Source organism: Panthera pardus, unplaced genomic scaffold (assembly GCF_024362965.1).
Source record: "Panthera pardus isolate Hobbes unplaced genomic scaffold, ASM2436296v1 HiC_scaffold_20, whole genome shotgun sequence".
NCBI lineage: Eukaryota > Metazoa > Chordata > Mammalia > Carnivora > Felidae > Panthera > Panthera pardus.
Window position 1 is genome coordinate 88,224,496 of NW_026526766.1, and position 25,036 is coordinate 88,249,531.

At 59.4% G+C, this 25,036-nt stretch overlaps 1 protein-coding gene and 1 long non-coding RNA gene across 2 annotated transcripts; both read left to right on the forward strand.

Annotated features, from left to right (window-relative positions):
* The first annotated feature begins 3,683 nt into the window (after positions 1-3,683).
* On the forward strand, positions 3,684-18,301 carry PRDM12 (PR/SET domain 12). Its single transcript, XM_053908435.1, has 5 exons — positions 3,684-4,223; positions 6,094-6,284; positions 7,703-7,858; positions 16,456-16,567; positions 17,892-18,301. Exons 1-5 carry the CDS (start codon positions 4,001-4,003, stop codon positions 18,299-18,301), a joined length of 1,092 nt encoding a protein of 363 aa, XP_053764410.1. The 5' UTR covers positions 3,684-4,000.
* Positions 18,302-18,382: 81 nt separating this feature from the next.
* Positions 18,383-19,579, forward strand: LOC128778653 (uncharacterized). Its single transcript, XR_008424374.1, has 2 exons — positions 18,383-18,478; positions 18,890-19,579. It is a non-coding gene; the product is annotated as an uncharacterized LOC128778653 (long non-coding RNA).
* Positions 19,580-25,036: the final 5,457 nt, after the last annotated feature.

Sequence of the window (25,036 nt, forward strand, 5' to 3'; positions counted from 1 at the left end):
TCGGAGGGCCCGCGGGGCGGGAGGGGCGGGGACCCGGGCGCTCGGCCCCGCCTGGCCGACTCGCGCCCCCCCTGCACCCGAGTCGCGGCGGCTGAGTGAGGGCGCGGGAGCCGGGCACCCGGCTTCCCCTCGGAACGCCCCGCCGAAGCGCGCCGTCTGGACCGGGGCGCCCCCGGGCTGAGCAGGGGCGCAGAGGCGAGAACGAAAGCGCCCTGCGGGCCGGGCCGCGGGGCCGGGGGGAGCCCTGGGCCGCCCCCCGCCCCGAGTCCCGGGTCTCTGGGGGGTGCTGCCGCCGGGCCCCGAGGGGCGCGCGCCGGTGCCTCGAGAGGGGCTTGGGCCGTGGGCCCCGTTCTCTCCACGCTCCGCTCTGTGCGGGGCAACAGGTAGATACGAGCCGGTCTCGGGCGGCCGCGGGACCCTGGGTCCCTCTTCACCGGCGCCGGGCCGGCCACCCCTCGCGGGGCTCCCCTGCCCTTGCTCCCTCCACCACCCCCCCCCCCACCCAAGTGTCCCTCAGTCCGTGGGTCCGTCGGCCTGCCGCCGATCCCTCTGTCCACTCCCGTGGGCTCCGGGAGAAGGGGGAGCCCAGGCCACGCGGATGACCTCCGAAGAGCCGCGGCCGATTGATTCGTTCCGCCCGGAGCCCGGGAGCGTGAATGGGGGCCGGGGCGACGACGGCGGCGACGGCGGCGGCGGCGGGGATAAAGATGTTCTCCCCGCGAGGGGGAGGAGGCGCGGGGCGGGAAGCGGGGCCATTCACTCCTGGCCCGGCCCCTCGGGAAGCTGCGCCGAAGAAAGAGGGCCGGGGCCTATTCAAGCCCTACGAGCCGCCCACAATGGACCGATATACTGGGGGCCTCTCTATTAACGCCCATGAATATTAAAGAGATCTCGGAACAGCGGCCCGCAGGCGGGAGGAGGGCGGCGCCTGCGAGCTCGGGCCGGGCCAGGGTAGGGTAGGGGGCTGCGGCGCCGACACACTCCTCGCCTGGGCCCCGCGAAAAACCACGCGGCTCATCCGCGGAGAAACTCCGGAACGTGCAATGTCTTTCTTCCCTCGCATTTCGGGGCGCGGCCTTGCGCCCCGACTCCAATGGGCCCTGCCCTTTCCCTGGGGCGCGCGGTTCAGGCGGGTCCGGGGCTGGACCAGAAGCACAAAATTTGAGAGCGCACGGCGGAGGCGCGCGCGGGGCCGGCGGGCGCACGAGATGGAAGGCAGCCCCGGGCGCTGCTTCCGCCCCATCCCCGCCCCCAGCACCGCTCCCCGGGTTTTCGGGTCCTGGGGAAAGGAATCGGGCTCCCTAGGCGCGGTCCGAACCCTCAGTCCTTTCACCCTCGGACCCGGAGCTGGGGTCCAGGTCCCAAATGCTGCGCCCGTGGTTGGAGGTACGCACAGACCCGAGCGAGGGCTTTTCTCCCCGGGGGGGTGTGGCCCGGGAATTGGCAAAAATCCTCCGGGCTTTCAGAGGAAAGTGATCTGACCCAGAATGGGTCCAGGTGGGAAGGAACCTCGGTTCGCAAAGTCCAGCTTAAGCCGTTGTGCAGACGGGGACACTGAGGCCCAGACAGAAAGGCCGTCCCAAGGACGTACAGAAGCCCTCAGCCTCCTTTCATCTCCCGGCGGCGCTCTCAGACGTGGTCTCCTACGCCAGGGCGCGTTTCCCCCCTCTACCACGTCCTCCCAGAAGCTAAGGTCCAGGCGTGAGTGAGGGCACCCAGGCTCGGACGCCGTCGGCCCCCTCCCACGGAACCCCCGGTTCAAGCCTGAGCCGGCGTGGCCCTCCGGCGGCATCTGCAAGGGACTCGAGGTTCCGGGACCTCACCGCGAGCTGCGCTTGCTCCTCTGCAGCGCTGCCCTCTGCTGGCGCCAGGCCCGACGGTCGCGCCTTCTGCCCGGTGCAGCCTCCTCTGGGCATCAGCCTCCAGGCGCACCCGGGCCCTGGGTCTGAAGGCCTGCGGTTGCCGCCTTCTTTAGCCTAAGCGCCGATGCGGACACCGGGATGCCGGGGACCACTGGCCCGCACTGGGCAGGCGGAGGCCGGGGGTCCACGGCGGTCAGGTGCGAGGATGGCCTAGCAAAGGCCACGACCCCACCACGGTGGAAGGAGTTCTTTGCCAAGGGGTGGGGAGGGCAGTGACCTCCGAACGGGAAGGCCAGGCCCCCGACCTTCCGTGCAAGTCCCCCGTGTTGCGGAGGAAGCCTGGAGAGTCCCCTTCCTCCAGCTAATCCGTGAGCCCAAACCATGCCCCCAGAAAACTCGGCTCCCTTAACGGAACCTGAAATTGCAGGGAGGGAAGGAGGTGTCCCTATGATGCCCCTCCCGCGTCTTGGGCTGGGGTCGGGGCTTGAGGCTAACCCCAGAAGTCGGCAGAGCCTGTAGGAAGCCGTGGCCTCGTCCGAGGCTCAGCAGCTCCTCGTCTCCGGAAAGAGGCCGAGAGACACCGTGCTGGCGCTGCGGGTGCCTGGGAACCTCAGCGCCGAAAGCACCCTGGTGGAATGGGGGCGGGAGGAAGGGAGAGAAGAGGGAGGCCAGAAGGGAAAGAACGAGAACTAGGAGGCCGGAAGGAAGGAGTGCCGAAGGCTGCGAGCCTCCCTCGGTGGCAGCCGAGCGGGGAAGCTGGGAGGCCGGAGCCTCAAGCCCCGCGCGCACCGCAGTCTCTCCTGGGGCTGCCAGCGGTTTCGGAGAACGTTCGCTTTGGAGCCCGGCTGCTCCCACTCACTGTCCGGGGACCCCTCTCAGCACCCCCTCCCCCGGTGTTCATCAGAAAAGCCTATTCTGGACCACGCGCCGCTAGCCCCCCGAGAGGAGAGGCGGGAACCGGTCGCCCACGACGCCGTTTCGGGCAGGGCGGCCCCAGCGTTGGCCGCAGCCCCGCCGCGCAGCCCGTTCCGCGCGGGGAAGAGTTTCACACTCGGCCGCGGAGCAGCGAGCGGCGAGCGGGGCGGGAGGAGCGGCCCGTTTGAAGCGAAGCGCCAGGCTCCGGCAGCGCCGTCTGCAGCGGGGGATCAGCGCGGCCTGCGGCCTGGGGCCCGGAGCTCCGGAGAGCCCGGGCCGGGCCGGGCCGGGCCGGGAGGGCCTGGGAGCGGAGGGGAGGGGAGGGGAGGGGAGGGGAGGGGAGGGGAGCGCCGGGCCGGCCGGGCCGGGAGGAGCAGCGCAGAGCCGGCCTGGGACAAGTGGGTGAGCGCGGGGCCGGCGGGGCCCGAGGCCAGGCGTCCCCTCCGGCCCAGTCCGGTCCCCGGAATCCGGGCGAGCCTCTCCGCGCCCCCTCCCCTGCTCCGTCCCCTCCTCTCCTCGCCGCGGGCTGAGCCTCCCTCCCAGCCCCGCGCTTCCCACGGGGAGAGGAGGAGGAAGAGGAGGGGAGGGGGGGGGCGAGAGAGGAAGGGCCGGGGAGGGGCGGGAGGAGCGAAGAGGGACAATTCGGAGCGGCCTGCGCGCCCCCGCCCCTTGAGCTCTGGCGGCGAGGGCTCCTCGCGCCCGGCCGGGTACAACAAGTCTGTCCGACGTCAGGGGGTCATTAATAACCAATTAGGAGGGTCACTGCGGCTCCTATAAAGGCGCTGAGATTTTGCCAAGGGGAAGACCGTCCGGGCCGGGTGTGCGAGAGGCGAGCGCGCGTCCGAGAGCCCCTCGCCGCCGTTTCTCGGCAGCCACCCGCCTCCCACCCACCCCGCACCCCCCGCACCCACCTCCGCCTCCACCCCCGTCTCTCCGGCCCTCCGCGCAGCCTCTGCCACCTCTGCTGATTCCTCTCCCTCTCCGCCTCGCTCCCCCTCGTTCACTTTCCTCGCAGCCCGCCTCGCCTCCCGCTCCCTCCTGCGTCCTCCCCCTCCTCCTCCTCCTCCTCCTCCTCCTCCTCGTCCTCGTCCTCCCCCTGCTCCTCTTCCTTCTCCTCCTCCAGCACAGCCCTCCTCTCTCGCTCCTCCGCTCCCCTCTCACCCGCCGCATCCCCGCGTCGGCCCGGCCGTCCGTCCCCGGCGCCGGCGAGCCCCGGGCCGCCCATGATGGGCTCCGTGCTCCCGGCGGAGGCCCTGGTGCTCAAGACCGGGCTGAAGGCGCCGGGGCTGGCGCTGGCCGAGGTCATCACCTCCGACATCCTGCACAGCTTCCTGTACGGCCGCTGGCGCAACGTGCTGGGCGAGCAGCTCTTCGAGGACAAGAGCCACCACGCCAGCCCCAAGACGGCCTTCACCGCCGAGGTCCTGGCGCAGTCTTTCTCCGGCGGTGAGTCGCGCCGTCGAGGCCGGTCGCGTCCCCGCCTCCCGGCGGCCCCGGGTTCCCCTGCCTGGCGACGCCCGGGGCGCGGCCGGGACCAGGGGCGTCGCGGCCGCTCGCGCCAGCCTGGGCGCTGCAGGTGCTCCGTGGGCCTCAGTTTCCCGGAAGCCAAACCGGGGCGCGAGCGGCGAGGCCCGGGCGGGGCGGGGCGGGAAGCAGCCGCGTCGAGGCTGCGGGGCCCGGCGCCCCCAGGCTCTCCCCCCCCCCACCCCTGCCCGCCCCTCGCCCCTTTGAGCCGGCGGGTTCCCGGCATTTAAAGCCTTACTAGGCGTGTAATAGCAGTTGACTCAAAAAGAAGGGGTTTAAAATTCATTTAGTTAACTTGGGCTTGACCCGCGAAAGTTCCCACTTAAACCGAGAACTTTAAAAGGGGAGGGGGGGGGGCTGGGGAGGGGGCGGGGGGCGGGCGGGTCGGGAGAGAAAGCCGCGGAGGGAGCGAGGGAGAGAGCGAGAGAGCGAGAAAAGTTTCTTTTCTTTAAGATGTCTCAAGGTCTTACTCCTCATTCATCAACCTGCAAACAATATCTTTCCCCGACGCTGGCATCTCTGCGCGTCGCCCTCTCTTCCCCCGTGACGATTTCTGTTCCTCTCTTAATTTACCGTGCAGACTAATTCCACTTCCATTCACGCTATGTCAACCACCTAATCCCCCCTCTTTGTAAGGGGAATTCCTCGGCCCCTTTTAAACAAGTCCCCTCCGCATTGAGCTACAATTTACTGCTACAGCATTCTTCCCGGGCTAATGAATTTAGAATTAGCAATTTCTTTCGAATGGAGCCGAATGAATGCTATCACTTTAACAGCGTGACAAATTGCCGGCCGCGCCGCAATGGACACCGTTTAACCCCCCCTTTCAGCCGGCCCGCTCGCCGGCTATTTTCCCAGGTAGCTTAGAGGGGAACCTTGTAAGACATGGAAAACGCCCCTGTGCGCCTGGCCGCCCCCACTCCGGCTGCCGGGCCCGGCCGGGGGGGACCCCTCCCCGGGGGGGCTGGGGGCCTCCCGGCTCTTTCCCGCCCAGAGGGGCGACTTCAGGGCTCGCCTGGATCCGGGCGCCGCCCTTTCTGGCGCCCCGGATCCCCGGCGCGGAGGGGGACCCAGGCGGACCCCGGGTCACGCGCAGCGCGCCGGAGGCGGCCCGCCGCAGCCCGAGTTTCTTTGCACCTTCCGCCGCCTCCCGCAGCCTGCGGTCTCTTTCCAGCGCTGTCGCCAGTCCGCCCCGAGGTGCGGGGCCTTCCGCACCCCGAAAAGCGTGAGAGCCCCTGGCCGCCTCCGGGGTCCTTCCACGCCGCCCTAGATTCCGTGCGGGGAGGCGCAGGGAGCGCTGAGTGCCGGGGCCGAAGGGCGGTCTCGTCTTGGCCACCGCCTCCTCCTGGGAGCTGGCCTCAGTTTACCCATTTGTAAACCCGCGCGCTACGACGGGCACGGTAGTTCTTGAACTCTTCCAGGGTGGAGAGCAGGGAGGTTGTGGATGCTTTGAGAATTAGTGGAGAGACAAGAAAGAAAGAAAGAAAGAAAGAAAGAAAGAAAGAAAGAAAGAGAAAGAAGGAAAGAAAAGCGTCCCTAGAAATGAGCCCCAAAGCATCTCTTGCTTTGGAAGGTACGGAGGGTCCCCCGGTTGCAAAGGGAGGAGACTCCACCCTGCGCCCTCCACTCCTCCTCGCGCACACACACCCCAGTGACTTCTGCAGAGTCATTCCAGGGCGGGCCTGGGGTCGGTCGGGCCAGGCAGGACGGGCCTGGGTCCCTGGTGGGGAAGAGCCGGCCATCCCCTGCCTCAGGCTCTGACCGGGTCCCCCTGCCCCGGCGGCGGTCACAGAGGTGCAGAAGCTGTCCAGCCTGGTGCTGCCGGCGGAGGTGATCATCGCGCAGAGTTCCATCCCCGGCGAGGGCCTCGGCATCTTCTCCAAGACGTGGATCAAGGCCGGCACCGAGATGGGCCCCTTCACCGGCCGCGTCATCGCCCCAGAGCATGTGGACATCTGCAAGAACAACAACCTCATGTGGGAGGTGGGTTCCAGCCGGGGGAGAGGGGCTCGGGCGGGATCCTGGAGTCAGGCAGACTCCGCTTGGTCCCTGGCGCCCCAGCGCTCCCTGAAGCCCGATCCTGCACCTGGATGCCTGAAGGAGCCTCCCCAAACCGCTCGCGGGAAGGCCATTGTTTGGAAAATCTGACCCTCGTCCCCCCCGGCCCACCCTTGGGACTGTTGTTGGCCCCAACTCGCAGTGGAGGGCACTGAGAGAGAGCAGGAGAGGCCGATGCTTGCCCAGGGTTTTGCCGACTGCTGGGAAGGGAACCCGGAGGAAGCTGCAAGGAAAACCCCTCAGAGCCACCCGGCCTGGGTGTGAGGGTGGCCAGCATGGAGAACCACAGGAGCTGTGGGTTCTTCCTAGGAATGGGCTTCTCGGCCCAGGCAGAACGATGACAACTGGAAATGATCGGGGACAAACTGGTGTTGAGTCAGCTTTCCAGGTCAGGGGCCCACATTCCACCAGACTATCTCGGCAGCCCAATGAATTATTATTCCCATTTTACAGAAGGAAACTGAAGCCCAGAGAAGCTTCCATTCATCCCAGGCCCTCTGACCCTTCTCTCCTCCGCCAGGGAGGACAAAGCCACTCCCCCAAACAATTCCGCTTCCTGGGGCTCTGGCCGCAGCAGCTGCCGGGAGTTTGGGGGTTCGGAGCACCCTCTCCCTGATCTCATTCCCCCTCCCTCCATGGATCCACCCCCCAGCCCCCACCTCACCGTCCCTGGAGGAGCCCAATATGACACATCTTGCTTCCGGTCACAGGAGCAGGAGGAAGGGAACAGGGCGATGGTCCAGACGCCTCTCCTGACCTCACCTCCTCCCTCCCTGGAGGCCTGGGCCAGTAGTTACCGGTCCCATTTGTTGCTAGGTTAGCAAGCTGGGGTCCAGCTTGGTCTCTGACTATTCTTGGTAGGTCCCACAAGGGGGGTTAGGCCAGGCCAGGGTGTCACCGTGAGCCAGTCTTCCCTCTCCAGGCTCCCGTGTCCCCCCCTCTGAGGTCCTGGCTCCTCTGAGCTGCTTTGAGGAGCACCTCTGCATCCCCAGGGGGTTAGCTGGATACCACTTTGTCCAGTCAGTGATCCCTGGAGACCCTTCTCTTCTGGAGATGGGGAGCCCATGGCAGCAGGGGCCGTGGGGCCCGGAAGACCGATTCCCTGTTGGTCACTTCTAGCTGCCTGGCCTCCGGAAAGTCACTGCGCTGCTCCGAGCCTCCCTTTTCTCAGCTGGAAGACTGAGATGAGAGCTGCTTCCCCTTCCTGGGGCTGTTGCGAGCACGGGGCGAGAGTGTGTGTGTGTGTGTGTGTGGATCTGCCGGGCCTGGGCCCGGCCACCCGGCCACAGGTGGCGCCTGCGACACAGCCTGCCTCACTCCGTCCCTCGTTTCCCTGCGGGCAGGTGTTCAACGAGGACGGCACGGTGCGCTATTTCATCGATGCCAGCCAGGAGGACCACCGGAGCTGGATGACCTATATCAAGTGTGCGCGTAACGAGCAGGAGCAGAACCTGGAGGTCGTCCAGATTGGCACCAGCATCTTCTACAAGGCCATTGAGGTGAGCGTGTGTCCTGTTGTGTAAGGAAGCGTGGGGCGGCCGGGAGAAGGTGTGCAGGCAGCCGCGTCGGTCCCGGGACCCGCAGGGGAGGGAAGGGTGTTGCCTTCGGGCCCCGCTGGCCCTGCTCAGGCTGTACGACCGGGGCCCACGCATCGCGGTCCCTGGGAGCTCGAACTTCGTGGCAGGTTTCCTGCTGTGGATCAGAAAGGACAGAACTTTTGACTCGATGCCCTTGTGGATGTCACGGGCACCTCAGCGGTGAGGTCCTTGGATAGCTGCTTAGGGTGTCCTGGGGTCCAGAAGCCAAGAGATACAGAGAGCAAGACGCGGGAAGGCAGCCTGGGGAAAACATCTGGATGGGAGGGAGGGCACTGTGTCTGCGGCATTTTAGCTCCTTGTCCTGCTCGCGTGGGATGCTCATGACATGTGGATCACGACTCTGGTCTCAGCTATCACGTATTGATCCCTTGCTGTGTAAGGCTTCTCCTAGGCTCTGTGTCTGCATCCTCGTTTATAATCCCTGTGCATTTAATCCACGAGGGAGGATTCCACGAGGAGGAAGCTGGGTCTCACTTGGTGGCAGACGACTCAGGAGCTCTTACCGAGCCTTGCGGGGGCAATGTTAGTGCGAATGCCCGTGTGGAGTGGAACTTCTTGGAGGCGAGAGAAAGGGAGAGAGAGCAGACACGTAAATATCACATCCCGTGGTTGGGGGTAGCTAAGCCAGGCCCAGGTCACGGGAAGGTTCGGGAGGATGGGAAAAGGAGGTGTTCCCAATAGGGAAACGCTTGGGCAGAGGCAGAAAAGCTGACGGTGTATGGGGAGGGGCTCACGGCGCAAAGCAAGCCAACTGGTGGCCGCCATGATGGCCATGCTGTCGGGACCCTCCTTGGACAGTGTCCTTTGGTAGGAAATTTGCTTACCATCTGGCCCCGGAGTGGAACAAGCTGTCTTCCTTCCCCATGGCAGATTGGTGGTAAGGGCTGTGTGTGTGTGTGTGTGGTGGGGGGGACAGCAGGGGGATGTTCCCCCCACACTTGTTTGGACCTCATTCTTCCACTCCGCTAGTGGAAGGGGGCAGTGTCCCTTAGGGTGGGGCTGGGCTTGGTTGAGTTTTGGAGGAGTCTGAAGGAGAATGATTTCCCTGTAGCCCATTTTCTCCCCGGGATTCAGAGCCCCAAGTCTTTCTAAGGCCTGAGGGGCACTGGGGCCTAGCAGCTTCTGGAACCGGGGTCCAGTTGTCCCTCCGTCACCAGGCTCCAGGAAATCTCCCAGAGATGACAGCAGGATGGTCTTTGCCTGGGTACTGGTGTGGCCGGGGAGTGGGTCCCAGCTGAAGGGTGGGCCCTGGTGGGGGGGGGCCAGGAAGTGGAGGGGGACCAGGAGGGTGAAGCAAGGTGCAGTTTCTGGACTGGGGTTCAAGTGAGGGGGAGCAGCATGGGGCTGCGTGAAGGTAGGGCTGAAGGTGGCCTAAGGCCCAGGACAGAGGTGGCCGCTGTGACCATGTGGCTGGGCCACCACTCTGTGGGAACAAGGACCCCCTCCCCCCGCCACCGGCTGGCCTCAAATTGGCCTCGGGTGTGGCTGAGCCTCACTGCCAGCAGAGAGCACCCCTGCATCTTCACCCCTCCCACCCTCCCAGCCTCACTCGCACGTCCTCCTCCTTGCGCACCGAGTCCCGGCCATCCCGCTACAGAAGAGACCGGGGACGCACACCCTTCGTGTTCCTCGCGTGCACACACATAACACGAGCACAGGTGCACACGCGCGTGCGCATGAGAGAAAATAGGAACGTTCACACGATTCGGGCCAAAGGACTCCCGGCTGGGACAGACTCGGGGGCCTCTCAGTCTCATCTCCCGGTGTGGGCATCCCAGCCCAAGGCTCACCAGAGTCAGGAAACATCAATAGAAATTTCTACAGAAATTCCGAGTCAGAGGGCACAGTGGCTGAAGGGTATCTCCAGGGAGGAATCTGAATTTATAAGATTAAAAAAAATAAAACCCTGCATTTCATCAGGATTTAAGGTGAGAGAAAAGGATAAGGGGAAGGAAATCGTATCACATATGATACCGTGAGCTAAACACCAGCTGATTTGCTGTTAATGCTTACCCAGGGTTGGCAAGCCTACAGAGGGGACTGTTTGGGTGAGGGACAAGGAAACACAAAATGTCACTTTACTTTCATTTAAACTTTAAAAAAAAATGTTTATTTTTGAGAGCGAGAGAGCACATGAGTGCAGAAGCAGGGGAGGGGCAAAGAAAAAGAGGGAGACACAGAATCTGAAGCAGGTGCCAGGCTCCGAGCTGTCAGTACAGAGCCCGACGCGGGGCTCGAACTCACGAACCGGGAGATCATGACCTGAGCCGAAGTCGGACGCTCGACCCACTGAGCCACCCAGACGCCCCTCATTTTACTTTTAATAAATGAAGCTGGACACCTTCCTCGTGATGGCAGTCTTCTCAAACCATTGTGTGGCAACGTGAGATTCCACTTATGGGACCTGCACACCGCAGGTCTGGACGGGGGTGACCACCCACCGTGCCTCAGGGCGGAGGCCAGCGCTCCCTGGCCCTTCTAGGCTCCACCAGAAGAAATTGCTGCTCCCCTGGGCCACTCCCCGAAGCTTCTGGAATACCGTGGGCCATTTGTTCTGTGCGTGTGTGTGTGAGTCGGCCGAGGAGCTGGGCCTTGGCCATGATCCATTGTCTTAATCTTTCTGTCAACTCAGAGCTGCTGTTTATTTTCCGTAACGGGAACCCATTACTTGCCCCCCAAAACGGGAAGGAACATCTTTCTGCAATAAACAGCATACACGGCGGCTGCCCTCGAAATCCCCACAAATGCAAAATAATAGCCTTCCAAATGGAGCTGGGGTTTCAAGGCCAGCCAGTCGGTGGAGAACCCCCAGGCGGGTTTGGCATCTGGCTGCTATTCCTGGGCCATTCTCCTCGTCGATTTGGCCACAGAAGCATTTACTGGAACGTCAGGTGCCTCAAATGACATTTCTAGAAAGCGCCGAGCACGTAGCAAGTGACCACTCAGTGTTGAACAAGTAAGTCTTGCCGCAGGTGATGGGGGCCTGGATCTAAGGTCTGAGCAACTTTTTACGAATCGAGACCTTTCAGCTCTGTGAGATACTATCACTGTCCCCTGTCCCCGTCTTTTTTTTTTTTTTTTAAGGTTTATTTATGTATTCTGAGAGAGACAGTGACAGTACAAGCAGGGGCGGGGCAGACAGAGAGGGAGACAGAGAATCCCAAGCAGGCTCCGGACTGCCAGCGCAGAGTCGGACGCGGGGCTCGAACCCACGAAACTGTAAGATCGTGACCTGAACCGAAACCAAGAGTCAGATGGATGATCCACTGACTGAGCCACCCAGGCGCCGCTCACTGTCCCTGTTTTAATGATCATAAAACTAAAGTTCAAGGAGATCGCAGGAGGTTGGTGAGCTGTGATTTGAATCTAGGCCTGTCTGACCCCCCCCCCCCCCCCCCGCCCAGGGCAAAGCTGTTGGTCACCATGTCATGGGGCCTCCCTGGCCAATATGTATTTGTTGGAACTCTATTAATTGGTGTGTCAGGACATCTGTGGCACGATGGAAATTGATATTCGTCCAGATGACACGGAGATCCTTCTAGATGAGGGCTTTTGCGCCGCCCGGGGAAAGGGAGGGAGGGCCTCAGAGCCTCCTGGGAGCATGTTCAATAGTGCGACATAAATTTTTATTAGGAAAACAACCCCAAACCGGTCGGTTTCCACTTATAATAAAAATTCAGAAATGGGGCAGAACAAAACTTCTGGGCTGACAGGGAAGGTTACGAAGCACAAGTTGAGAGGGGCGCCTGGGTGGCTCAGTCGGTTGAGCGTCCCGCTCTTGATTTGGGCTCAGGTCACGGTCCCAGGGTCATGGAATTGAGCCCCGTGTCAGGCTCTGCACTAAGCGCGGAGCCTGCTTAAGATTCTTTTTCTCTCTGCCCCTCTCCTCTACTTGCGCACTCTCTCTCTAAAATAAAATAAAATAAAAATTAAGAGCATGAGTGGAGCGATTATGTAATTTGTCAAGGAAAGACTCAGGCCCCGATATTCCCCCCAAGTCTTGGCAACGTAGATTTTATGGTACGCGACTCGGTTTCTTTGGGAATTATTTGCTTTATTGTGTGTCCTGAGCCAGCGCCTAATGTCCAGAAAAGTGAATAAATAGCTGATTCTGGTTCTCCGGGCTCCAGTGGAGAGTCCCGCCAGGGCCACGCCAGAGTGTTGGTCATAAGACACCACGGAAGGATCTGGAAGGCCTGACGGGCACCGTGGCTGTTCTTTGCTCTCAGGCGGTCAGCTGCCGGGACCCTGGGAGTCTGTGGACAATGGTGCCAGGATCTCAGGGAGGAGGCTACGGGTCTGGTCTGAGGGTCTCCTTGTCTCCGTCTCTGAGGTTATTGCATGAGGGGTACCAGTGAGCAAGCGGGGACCAGATGTCCAGGTCAGGGGCTGCCGCTGGCTTCCCAGAGCTCGGGAAAGATCCTAGAGGCTCCACTTCTGACCTTCCCCAGTGCTGGTGGCTTCTCCAGATCTGGCGAGCAGTGTCGTTCCCAATTCCAGTAGATTCTTCTTCAGAGATTTTCTTTTTTTTATGTATGTATGTATATGTATATATATGTGTGTGTGTGTGTGTGTGTGTGTGTGTGTGTATGTATATAGCTTGAAAGTAATATTTGTTCATTGCTTTTCTAAAAATCCGCTATCTCTTCTAGAAAGCAGAATTCACTCTGCTCCTCACGAACCTTAAGTCAGCATGTTTTAATCGTCTCAAAATGACAAACCCTTCTGTGGAAAGAAGCGTAGAAAACTGGTGACGGTGGCTGGGCATCCAGGATGGGAGGGAGAGTTACTTGTCGTTATATACCCCCCCTTATGTGTTGACACGTTTTGGTCAATGCGTCTGCATCGTGGTTTCAGTTTCTGAAATTAACTAGTAAAATTAATTTTCAGACGTTTAAAAAATGTGTCGGTAAATACACGCGTCACTCTATATCAAAAGTCGATATTGAAGCTCTTATTTAAAAAATAATATTCCTGGGGCTCCTGGTCGGCTCCGTCGGTTGTCTGACTCCTGATCTCGGCTCAGGTTGTGAGCTCACGGTTCGTGAGTTCAAGCCCCGCGTGGGGCTGTGTGCTGATGGCGTGGAGCCTGCTTGGGCTTCTGTCTCTCCTCCCTGCTCCTCCCCTCCTTGTGCTCACTCTCAAAGTAAATAAATAAACTTCAAAAAAATTTTTTTTAAATAATATTCCAAACAACCACTTTTTAAATAATTTTTAAATGTTTATTTATTTTTGAGAGACAGAATACAGGCCAGGGAGGGGCAGAGAGAGAGGCAGACACAGAATCCGAAGCAGGCTCCAGACTCCGAGCTGTCAGCTCAGAACCCGACACGGGGCTCGAACCCACAGACTGTGAGATCATGACCTGAGCCAAAGCCCGATGCTCAACCGACTGAGTCGCCCAGGTGCCCCTCCAAACAACCATTTTGAATAATAATACTCAGAATCTGTGCAGTCCCAGATGTTCTTGGCTTCTGGTTCCTCACCATTGTTGTTGTCGCGTTCGTTTTAGATTTAATAACGATCGCTATTGTCTATTACAAGGAGAAGGCTGGTGTTGACTTAGATACTTGATTCCTACACTGAGAGTCTGGAGGTAGAGGCGAAGATCAGGGCAACATCCGCCGGGGGCTTGCTGAACTTCCCATGCACATCACTGCCCTCCCTGGGGGTGCCCCTGCCCCAGCCAAGCCGGAAGCAGTGGCCCGATCTCGGGCTCCCGTGCTTGGCACACGCGGCCCCAGCCTGTGCTCTTGTCGGGTCACCGAAGGCAAAGCCACCAGTCATCCTGGGCTTTCACTGTGCCAGCGGCCGGAGCCACACTGCAGGCTCTGTGGGGACCACTGGGGGACCTGATGCTCCACGGAGCGCTGCCAGCTTCCTGAGAGGCTGGTGGGCTTGGGGAAAATTATAACAAGCGCTCCTGTGTCCGTCCACCTCGCCAAGGTTTATGTGCGGGGCTCCGCGGAGCCCTGACCCCGTGAGACCAGAGCAATGGTGCTGTCCCTGTTTTACAGTCGAGGAAACTGAGGCCCGGCGACGGAAGGCAAGCTGCCCGAGGTCACAGGCTCGGCAGCTAGGGAGCTCAGGTGGCCCCTGACAGCGTGACTTCAGGTCCTGAGTCAGAACCCTCTGCGGGAGTGTCTCCTGTTGGGACAGTCTGACGGGGAGCCTGTTGCTTTGGAACCATGATTCTGGAAACGGAAGCTAGGAGTCAGGACGGTGTCGGAGATGACTTGCGATCAGAGTGTTAGAGTTGGGGGACCTCAGGGCTCATGTTCCCCCACCCCCTCATTTGAGGAGACAAGCTTAGAGAGGCCAAGGGCTGGCCTAGGGTCACACAGGGACCAGATGGCGGAGGGCCCATCCACACCTTCCCTCAGAGAGCAGCCTTCGTCACAATGAACTGATCTTCAGTTGTTCTGGTTCCAACCTCCTCTTTTCTAGGGGGACTCACAAAACCTCTGTCTTCTCTGACCCCTTTCCAGCAGGGCCTCCACCGCTGTCCCACAGACTTCTGGGACAGCGGCCATGACTGCGAATGACCTTGAGGACTGTCCCTGTGGTGCCAAGTTCTAGTCTGCCTGCTTTCTTTGAGGCACCACCTAATTTTCCTGGGGTTCGGGGGCTGCACTTTCCATATTCAAACCCTGGCATCCTCTGCTTGGTTTCTGGTCACTCACTGACCCTGAGGGCTCGACGTGATGCCCCATGGGTGGGGGCGGGGAGGGGGAGCTGTTGGGAAGGGACCCGGGGACCCCGGGCTGAGTCTCAGGAGGACGCAGTGACGAGGCCCCTCACACACTTGCCCTCTCCCACTCCTCTCCTTTCAGATCGAGCAGAGCTGGCTGGTCTGAGGGTTGTCCTAGCTCTGACCGGGGGAAGGAAGCGGTGGTGGCCAGAAGGGTTCCGCCTGTGGTGGGGGTCTGCAGGCCAGAGCCCCACGGAAGGGGCGGGGCCTTCTCTGCAACCAGGGAGCCCGAGGGAGGGGGCTCCTATCCTTGCGTGATTCCAGATACCCCCAGATGGTTTCCGTCTGACCTTTGGTGCTGCAACTCCGTTCAGATGGTAGACGACCCGTGAGGCGAACAAACCACTTGCTGCCTGGGGGTGTCCAGCTTTCTCTGGGAAGGTCAGAGAGTGACCCACGGGCTGAATGCCAAAGTCAGCTCGGGGGGTGCAGGCTTGGGAGGGTGGGGCCCATCTCCTCTTTCCTTTGTCTCTCTCTCGCTCTCTCTAAGATTTTATTTTATTTTATTATTTTTTTTATTTGGGAGAGCACGAGCAGGGGAGAGGGACAGAGGGAGAGAGAGAAAGGATCCCAAGCAGGCTCCACCCTGAGCACATAGCCCGATGCACAGCCTGATGCCACGACTAAAATCAAGAGTTGGACACTCACCCAACCGACTGAGTCACCCAGGCACCCCTTTTAAGATTTTATTGTTAAGTAATCTCTACACCCAACGTGGGACTCGAACTCACAACCCCGAGATCAAGAGTGGCGTGCTCCACTGACCGAGAAAGCCAGGCGCCCCATCGCTCTCATCTGTCTTAGTTGCCGGGGCCTGAAGATTCCCCGATTGGGAGGGGCTAACTGGCTGTCGCCAAAGGCCTGGCGGGCCCCTTGGGATGTCCCCCCTTTCCTCCGGAGTGTGGGGTTTATGGTTAGTGCCACGTCAGGCCTTCCACAGCCTCCCTGAACTGTCCAGGGCCTTCACCCCTTCCCTGGGGCAGGTCCCCGCCCCCCCCACCCCCGCCCCGGGGAGTGGCCCTGTCATCATTTGTGAAGTTCTCTCCCACAGAAATGGATTTTAGGTCCATGTGCCCCAGTATTTCCTGAGGTGAGGGTGTTTCTCAATCGGAATGCTTCTTTTCTAGCATTTGCCGTGTGCAAGGAGTCCCGCAGAGACAGTGACAGGGACAGAAGCACGTGTGATGTGGTGCTGCCTTGAGGGCGCTTTGGATGAGAGGTGTTGCCAGAACATTTTCAGACAAGATGCAACCAAGTCCCCTAGGGTGCCCCGCAGCCCACGCTCCTGGGGCACGCCTGCCTCAGCCCTGCAGACCTGAGGGCTGGCTGACTCTGGTTCCCCTCAGTAAGAAACGAAAAGTTTTCTGGCCTACCTTCTTCCGGAACTTCTGCTTGCTACAAGGCTTCGTTCTGTTGCTGCCAGTTCGGGAGCTCTTACGCGGCTGGGTGGCAGCTGTGTTCCCCGCAGCGGAGCCAGGACAGGGATGGCGAGAAGGCCTGGGCTGGGAGAGGGAAGCGGAGGGCCAGACGGAGCATCCCCCGGACGTCTATGTTTGTGCAGCTCGCTGGGGACGCCTACGGTGGCTTTCTCGGGGCTGACACTGGATCCACATCTCCATGGCAGGCAGAGGACAGCTGCCTCCTGGCTCCGGGGCAGGGGGAGCGGGGAGGGGGGATGTGCAGACACCCTGAGTCTCACACCTGGGACCGCTGTCTCCCTAACCCCATCCTGCTCTCTTCCCTGTAGATGATCCCTCCTGACCAGGAGCTGCTGGTGTGGTATGGAAACTCACACAACACGTTCCTGGGGATCCCTGGTGTGCCCGGACTAGAGGAGGAGCAGAAAAAGAACAAGCATGGTAAGTAGTCTCCATGAGGCCACGATGAACCCAGAATGAGAGAGTGAGCGTGTGTGTGTGTGTGTGTGTGTGTGTGTGTGTGCGCGCATGTCTTTGTGGCAGGGCGGCTCCTGGCCTGCAGGGATCCTGGTTCCACCTCCAGCAGTATTGAGCACAGGAGACTATTGGCCCAAGCAGGCCGATGCCCCTGGAGCTGCCCACCGCAGTCCCCGCATGAACGGCAGTGTGTTTCCTGGACAAAATAAATGATCTGGGGGCAGGTTCCGTGGGGAGACACCAGAGAGGCAGAGGGTGTAGCGGAAGGAGCAAGGGGCCCAGCAGCGGGAGCAGCTCTGCTTTACCATCTTGCCTTAGTTTCTCCATCTGTGAAGGCAAGATGTTGGGCGAGATGATCTTTAAACTGCCTTCCAGCTCTGGCAATGTACGTGCCCCTCTGTCCCCGGTGCAGGGCCTGGGGCAGGTGCTTGGTATAAACATGTTGATTGAAGGTGGGGCAGAGCGTGCCTTGCCTCCGTGGGTTGTGGGGGGACACTGGTCATCACGATAGAGACCACTTGCACAAGACCTATTTCATGCCAAGTTTATCGAGCTAAACCCTTTACAGGTTATCATCCCACTTGGGTCCTCATAAAGCCCTCGCGAAATTTGGTCGTCTTTAATTTGAGAGGACAAAGCTGAGACCCTGCGCTCCGGCTAATGTGTTACAAACACTAATTTCTCTGATCCTTACAGCAGCTTCTGGGGCTGATGCTGTTATTACTTCCATCTCAGCACTGAGAAAAATGAGGCGCAGTTCCCTGGTACATAACAGGCACCCAGGAAATATCTGTGGGATGAATAAATGGTATTTGGGGGGGCCTTTTATGGAAGACAGTCATTTATAGAAGGCTACTTTGAGCCACGTACTTCCCATATACAGGCTAAGGGAGGTAAAGTGCAGCTTTTTGTGATCATCTGGCCAAGTTGTGCATAACCCCATGAGGTCGTAGTAGGTCCCCGTTTTACAGATGGGAACGTTGAGGTTTCGGAGGCCAAGTCACTAAGGCCTCGAGGTCTCAGCACAGTCTGGATCCAACTCCTATCTGACCCCAAGCCAGGCTCCCTGACGCCCCTCTCATCCCGCCCACCGGTCTGCTCGGGACCCCGCACCCGCCTGGCCGGGTCCATCCGAGGCGGGGCCGGGAGGAGGGCGCGCGTGGCGGGGGGTGCGCGCGTGCCGGGCCGCGGCGGCGCGGGTCGTAACGAGCCTGTTCTCTCCCCCCCCCTCCCCCGCCCTCTCCCCGCCTGCTCCGCCCCCCCCCCGGGGCCCCGCCCGCGCGGCCAGAGGACTTCCACCCGGCGGACTCGGCGGCGGGCACCGCGGGCCGCATGCGCTGTGTCATCTGCCACCGCGGCTTCAACTCGCGCAGCAACCTGCGCTCGCACATGCGCATCCACACGCTGGACAAGCCCTTCGTGTGCCGCTTCTGCAACCGCCGCTTCAGCCAGTCGTCCACTCTGCGCAACCACGTGCGCCTGCACACGGGCGAGCGCCCCTACAAGTGCCAGGTGTGCCAGAGCGCCTACTCGCAGCTGGCCGGCCTGCGCGCCCACCAGAAGAGCGCGCGCCACCGGCCGCCCAGCGCCGCGCTGCAGGCGCACTCGCCCGCGCTGCCCGCGCCGCACGCGCACGCGCCCGCGCTCGCGGCCGCCGCCGCCGCGGCCGCGCACCACCTGCCGGCCATGGTGCTGTGAGCGCCGCGCGCGCGCCCGCGCGCCCCGCCTCCCGCCCGCGCGGCGCGGGCCGGGACTGCGCGCTCACTCCTGACTCGACCCCGCCCCCCCCCTCACGATCCGGCCAGAGGTGCCCCACGCGGTAGGTGCGCCCCGGAAGTGACCCCCTAGGCAAACAGTCTTCGTTCAGTCTCGCAGGTGAGGACACTGACGGGCGGCTGATCGGCCTCCTCCTCCTCCTCTTCCTCCTCCTCCTCCTCCTCCTCCTCCTCCCCGGGGGTCCCCACGCCCGGCCTCGCCCCCGAGTCTCCCCGCTGCCGTCGCGCCGGCCGCCCGGGCTGGCATCCCTCGGGGGTGGCGGGGCCTCAGCGGGGACGGGGAGCTCGGGAGTGGGGGGAGGACGACCGCCCCGGGCCTGAGGGCGGGGGTGCGGGCCGGTGCGCGCACCGCACCTCCGGCTGCCTCTGGGGACTGGTGCCCCCGCAGGGTCGGGAGTCACGGACACGACCTTGCGAGTTGGGGGCTGGCGGGGCTCGGGGGCAGCCGGAAGAGACCTGAAACCTGCTCCTCCCTCGTGGGCGGGCCCTTCTCTCCTTCTGGCCACCTTAGTCCCAAAGCCGGCTCCCGGGGAGGGACCGAAGCACCAATACTGTGCGTGTGCCGGGCAGGCTGAGCGCGAGGGCAAACGGAAATCCACCGGAGGACCCGGGCAAGGCCCTCCTCCTCTTTGGGCCCCGGTTTACACCTTACCGATCTGTAAAATGGGAGAGTTGGAGCCATGCCTCCTCTCCTTCATGTCTGATTTATGTTTGGTAAGAGGAAGATTCCCTTCCCCTTCTGGCCACACGCCTGCGGGAGGAGGGCAAGACTGGCTTCTCCGCCGGCAAAGAACTTCCAAACAGTGCGGGATCCCGGGGCGTGGGGGCGGCGGGGGTGCGGGGTGGGGGTTCGCCCCTTCCACCCGCACCCTCCTTGCCTCCTCCCGAGTCTCCCCAAACTCTGGCCGAGGGCGCCCTCTGGTGTCGCCTGTCCCACCTTGCAGTCCTTTACCAGAATTCCCTAGGGCGTTTTGTAAACTAAAGAAACTATAATAGTAATGAAAAGTATAAAATGTATAGAGTTTTCAAGAAACTGTGTTCTACTTCCAGAAAATGGTCACTTTAACTTTGTAAATATTTATCTAAAAGGATATTTACGAAACTGTGATATATATTATTTGATTGTATATGTACAACTGTAAATACATTTGTACCTCTCTTGTATTCTAAAATAAAAATTACTTGGAACATTTATCACTTAGCATCTGAAGGGGTCGACACGTTTGTCCGCAGGAAAAGGAAATATGGAAGGGGCCTAGCAACTGGAGAGGGGGTGGGAAGAAGGGTTATTTCACTGCTTTTGAAAGTCACCATTGTGCCCTCCCCAAGGAAAATTCTGTCACAACCGGGGTGTCAGCTCCTAAAGAGAAGGCCACAATTCAAAGCAACCGGGAACCTCCGACGGGGCCGAGCATATTCTTTGTGGTTCCCAGCGCTGACTCTCAGATATTGGTGTCCCACTTTGTTACTTGCCCAAAATCTTTACTCACTTTTTCCCCCCCATTTTGTGAACAAGTTGAAAGAATTCAAACAGCCAGTGCGGGTGGACCCAGATGGCCACCAAGTGCCCTCCCAGTGCCTAGAATTTCCGAAAGCTTTGGGCACCCATTCCCAGACCCTCCCTGAGGAAGACGAAAGGGCAGGAAGGCCATAGTGCAGGGCCAGGCCCTGGTTCTCCTCTCCAGCACCTCCCGGCCAGGAGGACGTGTGCACACTGGGGAGTGTGAGTTCACACCTGTAATGCAGCTCGTGCAAGCCAAGGGTCATGCTTCCAAGCCACTGGCATCCCACAGGGATACTTCTGTGCATCCTCATAAAGCCATGCATGTGTACATGGGCACACACACACATACCTGAAGGCACTTGAATTCACCCCTTTTTAAAATGTTTTTATTTACTTTTGAGAGAGAGAGAGAGAACAGAAGGGCAGACAGAGCAGGAGAGAGAGAATTCCAAGCAGGTTCCACACTGTCAGCGTGGAGCCCCAATGCGGGGCCCCAACCCATGAACCATGAGATCATGACCTGAGCTGAAATCAAGTTGGACACTCAACCAACTGAACCACCCAGGCGCCCCTGAATTCACACTTTAAAAAAAAAAATTTTTTTTTTTAGCGTTTACTTATTTTTGGGAGACAGAGTGTGAATGGGGGAGGTGCAGAGAGAGAGGGAGACGCAGAATCCAAAGCAGGCTCCAGGCTCTGAGCTGTCAGCACAGAGCCCGACGCGGGGCTCGAACCCCATGATCGTGAGATCATGACCTGAGCTGAAGTCAGACGCTTAACCGACTGAGCCACCCAGGCGCCCCTTGAATTCACACTTTTATCTTCAGGCCATCCCCATTTGGAGTTTCGGGTACTCCGAAAGACTCCCATACTCTGGGGGACTGGTCTTGTATCCTGGTAGATGGGGGCATGGGTAGGGACGTACATCCCATCTGGGGTGTCCTCCCCTTGGCTAAATGGGGAAAGTCACCCTTGGTACTCCTCTCCCCCTGTCACCAACCTCGCCTCTCCTTTGAAACCTCACCACCAAACTTCTGATCCTTTCAGTGGCCCCCGGTATTACCCTCCTCCCGCTGTAGGCCCCAGAGGCCTCGTTTTCACGAAAAAAAGCTGAATCCCCTTTCCTGTGGATGCTGATGCAGTTAAACACCCTCCTGACCCATATGCCATGCCTCCCAGAGAGTAATGTTGGCTTCCCAAAGAAGGAGCGTGGGAAGTCAGACCTCAGAGAAGTCAGTGGTGCCTTCGATCAAAAATCGATATCACTCCCTATGGACAATTAATTCCCTTCTGTGAAGTCCCTGCTTCAGATAGATCCCAGGGTCCACAGCCCCGGCTCCAGAACCCACCTGGTGGCAGCAGGCTGTAATTGCAGACTAAAGCACATTTGCTACGCCTGCTGCTGACCTTGTACTGAATGAAATGTGCTGGCATTTCCAGGAGGCGCCTCAGGCCCCTTTCCACAGAGTGCACACCCCGTCCTCCCCGCAAAGCCTGCAAACACAGCCACAGAAATTTCTGGCCTTAGGGATCTAAATGCATTTATTCTGGGAATCCTCCCACGAAGCTGATGTTCTTTTTTTTCCCCTCCGTGATGCTCTATTAATATTCATTTGATGCAGGAGAAAACTGAGCTATGAGAAGTCGTTTGCCCATATCACCCAGCCACGACTGGCAGAGCACGTTTCACCAGGGCGGCTGACCCTAGAAACCATGCTCATGAGGACCAGTAGGCCAACCGCTTCCCAGGCAACCCATGGAGTCGGTCCAAAGGGCTTTCTGCTTATCCCACAGGGATGCAGTGTAGACCAGCACTGTATATGGACCTCGTGTCCTTCAACCTTGCAAAACCCGCTTACTCATTTTACGCTTTTTTGTAGATTCCTTAGGACTACTGTTTACACGATCGTGTTGTCTACGAATAAAGACAGTTTTACTTCTTTCTTTGCAATCAAGATGCCCTTTCTGTCTTTTTCTCATCTTGTTGCGTGGTTCAGGAACTCCAGGAGTAGAGGGCTCTAGATAGAGGCCACCCAGCCTGGGTTTGAAACCCTGCTCCTCCCTTCACTAGCTGTGTGACCTAGGGCAAGTCAATTAGTGTCTCTGTGTCTCAGTTTCCTCAAATGGAAAAGGATGTCGTGAGGATTCAGTGGGATGATGCAGGTAAATGAGTGAGGCTTGGTACCCGGCACAGAGTAAGGGCTCAATAAACGGAAGTTGGAGCGCCTGGGTGGCTCAGTCGGTTGGGTCTCTGACTTCGGCTCAGGTCATGATCTCACGGTTTGTGAGTTTGAGCCCCGCGTCGGGCTCTGTGCTGTCAGCCTGGAGCCCGCTCCAGGTCCTCTGTCCCTTTCTCTCTCTCTCAAAAAGAAATATTAAAAAATTTAAAAAATAAACAAATAAACGGAAGCTGTTGTTAATACAGGGATGCCTTTGCTGGGTGAGAAGGGTTGTGGCTCCTTTGGGCATCCTGCAGAGGGCATCTGAGACAGCTGTCCACGCACTCTACTCCTACCCTTTGCTATGTCCACTGTCCTTGGATATCTTGAAACGGGAACAGATGTCCTGAAGTTGCAGCTGCCTTCCCGCCTCAGAGCTGGCTTGCTGGGATGCGTGTCTGTGGAAAGTGGCGAAAGTTATGGATGGCGGACAGTTAACACCCCTTCTGACTGCTTCCTGCAGCGTGGCTGCCTTGGGGAAGTCACACTTCTTGCACGTGGGCTCAGGGCTTCAAAGACAAGGGCTCCAAGAGAACCCTTGGCAGCTGCAGGGTCTATTCCGACCCATCCCCAGAGGGACACAGAGGCACTGACGACATACGCTGTCAGTCTGAGCAGTCTCAAGCCTGCCCAGATACAAGGGGGCAGAAGAAGCATCCAAAAATTCGTGGAGGAGCTTAGCGCCACGGAGGGGTGCCAGGGTGGCTCAGTCGGTTAGGCTTCCGACCCTTAGTTTCAGCTCAGGTCATGCTGTCTCTCGGTTTCGTGAGTTCGAGCCCCGCGACGGGTTCTGCGGAGGCTGCTTGGGATTCTCTCCCTCTCTCTCTGTCCCCCCGCCCCCACTCATGCTGTCTCTCTCTCCCTCCCTCTCAAAATAAATTAATAAATTAAAAAAAAAAAAAAAAAGGAAACCGCTGCAGACATTGAGGCTGTTTCTGACGTTTTCAGGAGAAGTGATACTTCGATGAGCATCCTTGTGCAGAAATCTTTGTGCGCATCTCTGACCAGAAAGTTTCTGCGGTTGCTTTTCCCGTTGCAATAGAACACAGGGTGAAGCCCCGGGGGTGGCCAGTGGGCTCCAGGCCAGAGTCCCTGCTGCCTCTGCTGTCACATTCTTCAAGATGTCCTTGTTGGTGGCTTCACTTTCACTTCACCTGTGCCCTCGGCGCAACTGGCACAAGTGTCCAACGCTTCTTTTCTGGGCTCAAATCCCAGCCCCGCTTCCCCCTGAACTCCCGACTGAGCACCTCGATGGCTGGGCAGCCGCGCAGCTGGCTCCGTAGCCCCTGCCACGCACTGCGGTGCTGGTAACAGCCAGTGCTTGCTGGATACGTTTATTCGCTTCCACAGCAAATATTTTTTGCATGCTATTCTAGGGGCGCGCAGGATTGGTTTTAATCGGGCACAGCAAGACACGCAAACAAGGAAGCGACTGTCACGAAGGAAGAAGCTTGCTATTCTCACAATTCCCCGGAACCCGGAGGCAGGGCACAGTCCACAGGGGTGGATCAGGAGGCAGAGGAAGCAAGGAGAAGATGTGGGAAGGAGCCTTTACTCCAGCTTCCAGGGAAAGGGATGGGTGTGGCAGGACAGGCAGGCTTGGGGGGGGGGTGGTTTGAATATTTTCAGCGGGCTCTGGGGACATAGAGCCTGTCCCTACTCGTCTGGTACCTGATCCTGGGGTATAGGGCAGGTGGGTAGTGGCCCAGAGTGAGCCCTGGAAAGGAGGTGATTGAGAGGTTGGGCTCTGGATTGGTCGGTTTACATTTAAAAGGCACACCCTTGGGGCACTATCTCTAGGCGACGGCTAACCTTGGGAGGGGCCTCAGTTCCAAGCACTGATACACAGTGAACAAAACCTCAAGTCCTTGGTTCTGGTTCTGGGAGTACTCACATTCTAGGGGAGGAAGTCTGCAGTAAACAAACGAGGATATGCAGTGACCAGAAATGAGACAAGGAATCGAGTGATAAAAAGGCGACAGAGCATTATTCCAGATAAGGTGGTCAGGGAAGACTTCTCTGAGGAGGTGATATTTGAACTGAGGTCTGAATGAGGAGAAGCAGCCGGTCACACAAAGACTGAAGGGAAGAGAATTCCACGCAGGGAGCACCCAAAGCACACCGGGCTCGGCAGGGCCACCAGTGTGGTGGGTGTAGAACTCAGAGGAGACCAGCACGTCTGGCCGCACTGGAGTAAGGGAGCGGGATGGGAGGAGGGCAGGGGGGGTGGGGGGGTCAGAGACAGTCAGGGCCCAGGGAAGATGAGTTTGGATTTTATTCTTGGTGTAAAGGGAAGCTGCCAGAAGTATTCTGAGCAGGCAAGTGGGTTAACCTGATGTGTTTTTTCTTTTCTTTTAAAATTAAAAAAAATATTTATTTATTTTTGAGAGAGAGACAGGGTGTGAGGGGCAGAGAGAGAGAGAGAGAGAGAGAGAGACAGAGCATCCAAAGCAGGCTCCAGGCTCTGAGCTGTGTGCACAGAGCCCAACGCGGGGCTCGAACCCACAAACCGTGAGATCATGACCTGAGCTGAAGTCGGACGCTTAACCGACAGAACCACCTGGGCGCCCCTAACCCGATGCGCTTTTAAAAGCTCGCTCTGGCTGAACGTGTGAGCACAATGTGACAACAGGAGGGACTGAGGTTACAACTGTCCTTTCTGGCCTGAAAGCGGATGCTGTCGAGAGCACCCTGCTCTTGGCCTAGGGGCACTCCCAGGTCCAGCTCCCTAGCTGACTGAGCTACCCCGGTTCAAAGGACACCACTGCCCTCTTATGGCTGAGGCCAGGTTCAACAGATGGACCCTTCTCCCACTACTGTAGCTTTACTCCTCTGCCAGACAGAAGGGCGCGTGTCTGGCCTGCCCGCTTAGCAGATGACTCACCGAACCCTGGAATGTATATCCTTGACCACCTTGCAGGATTGGCTTTCTTGA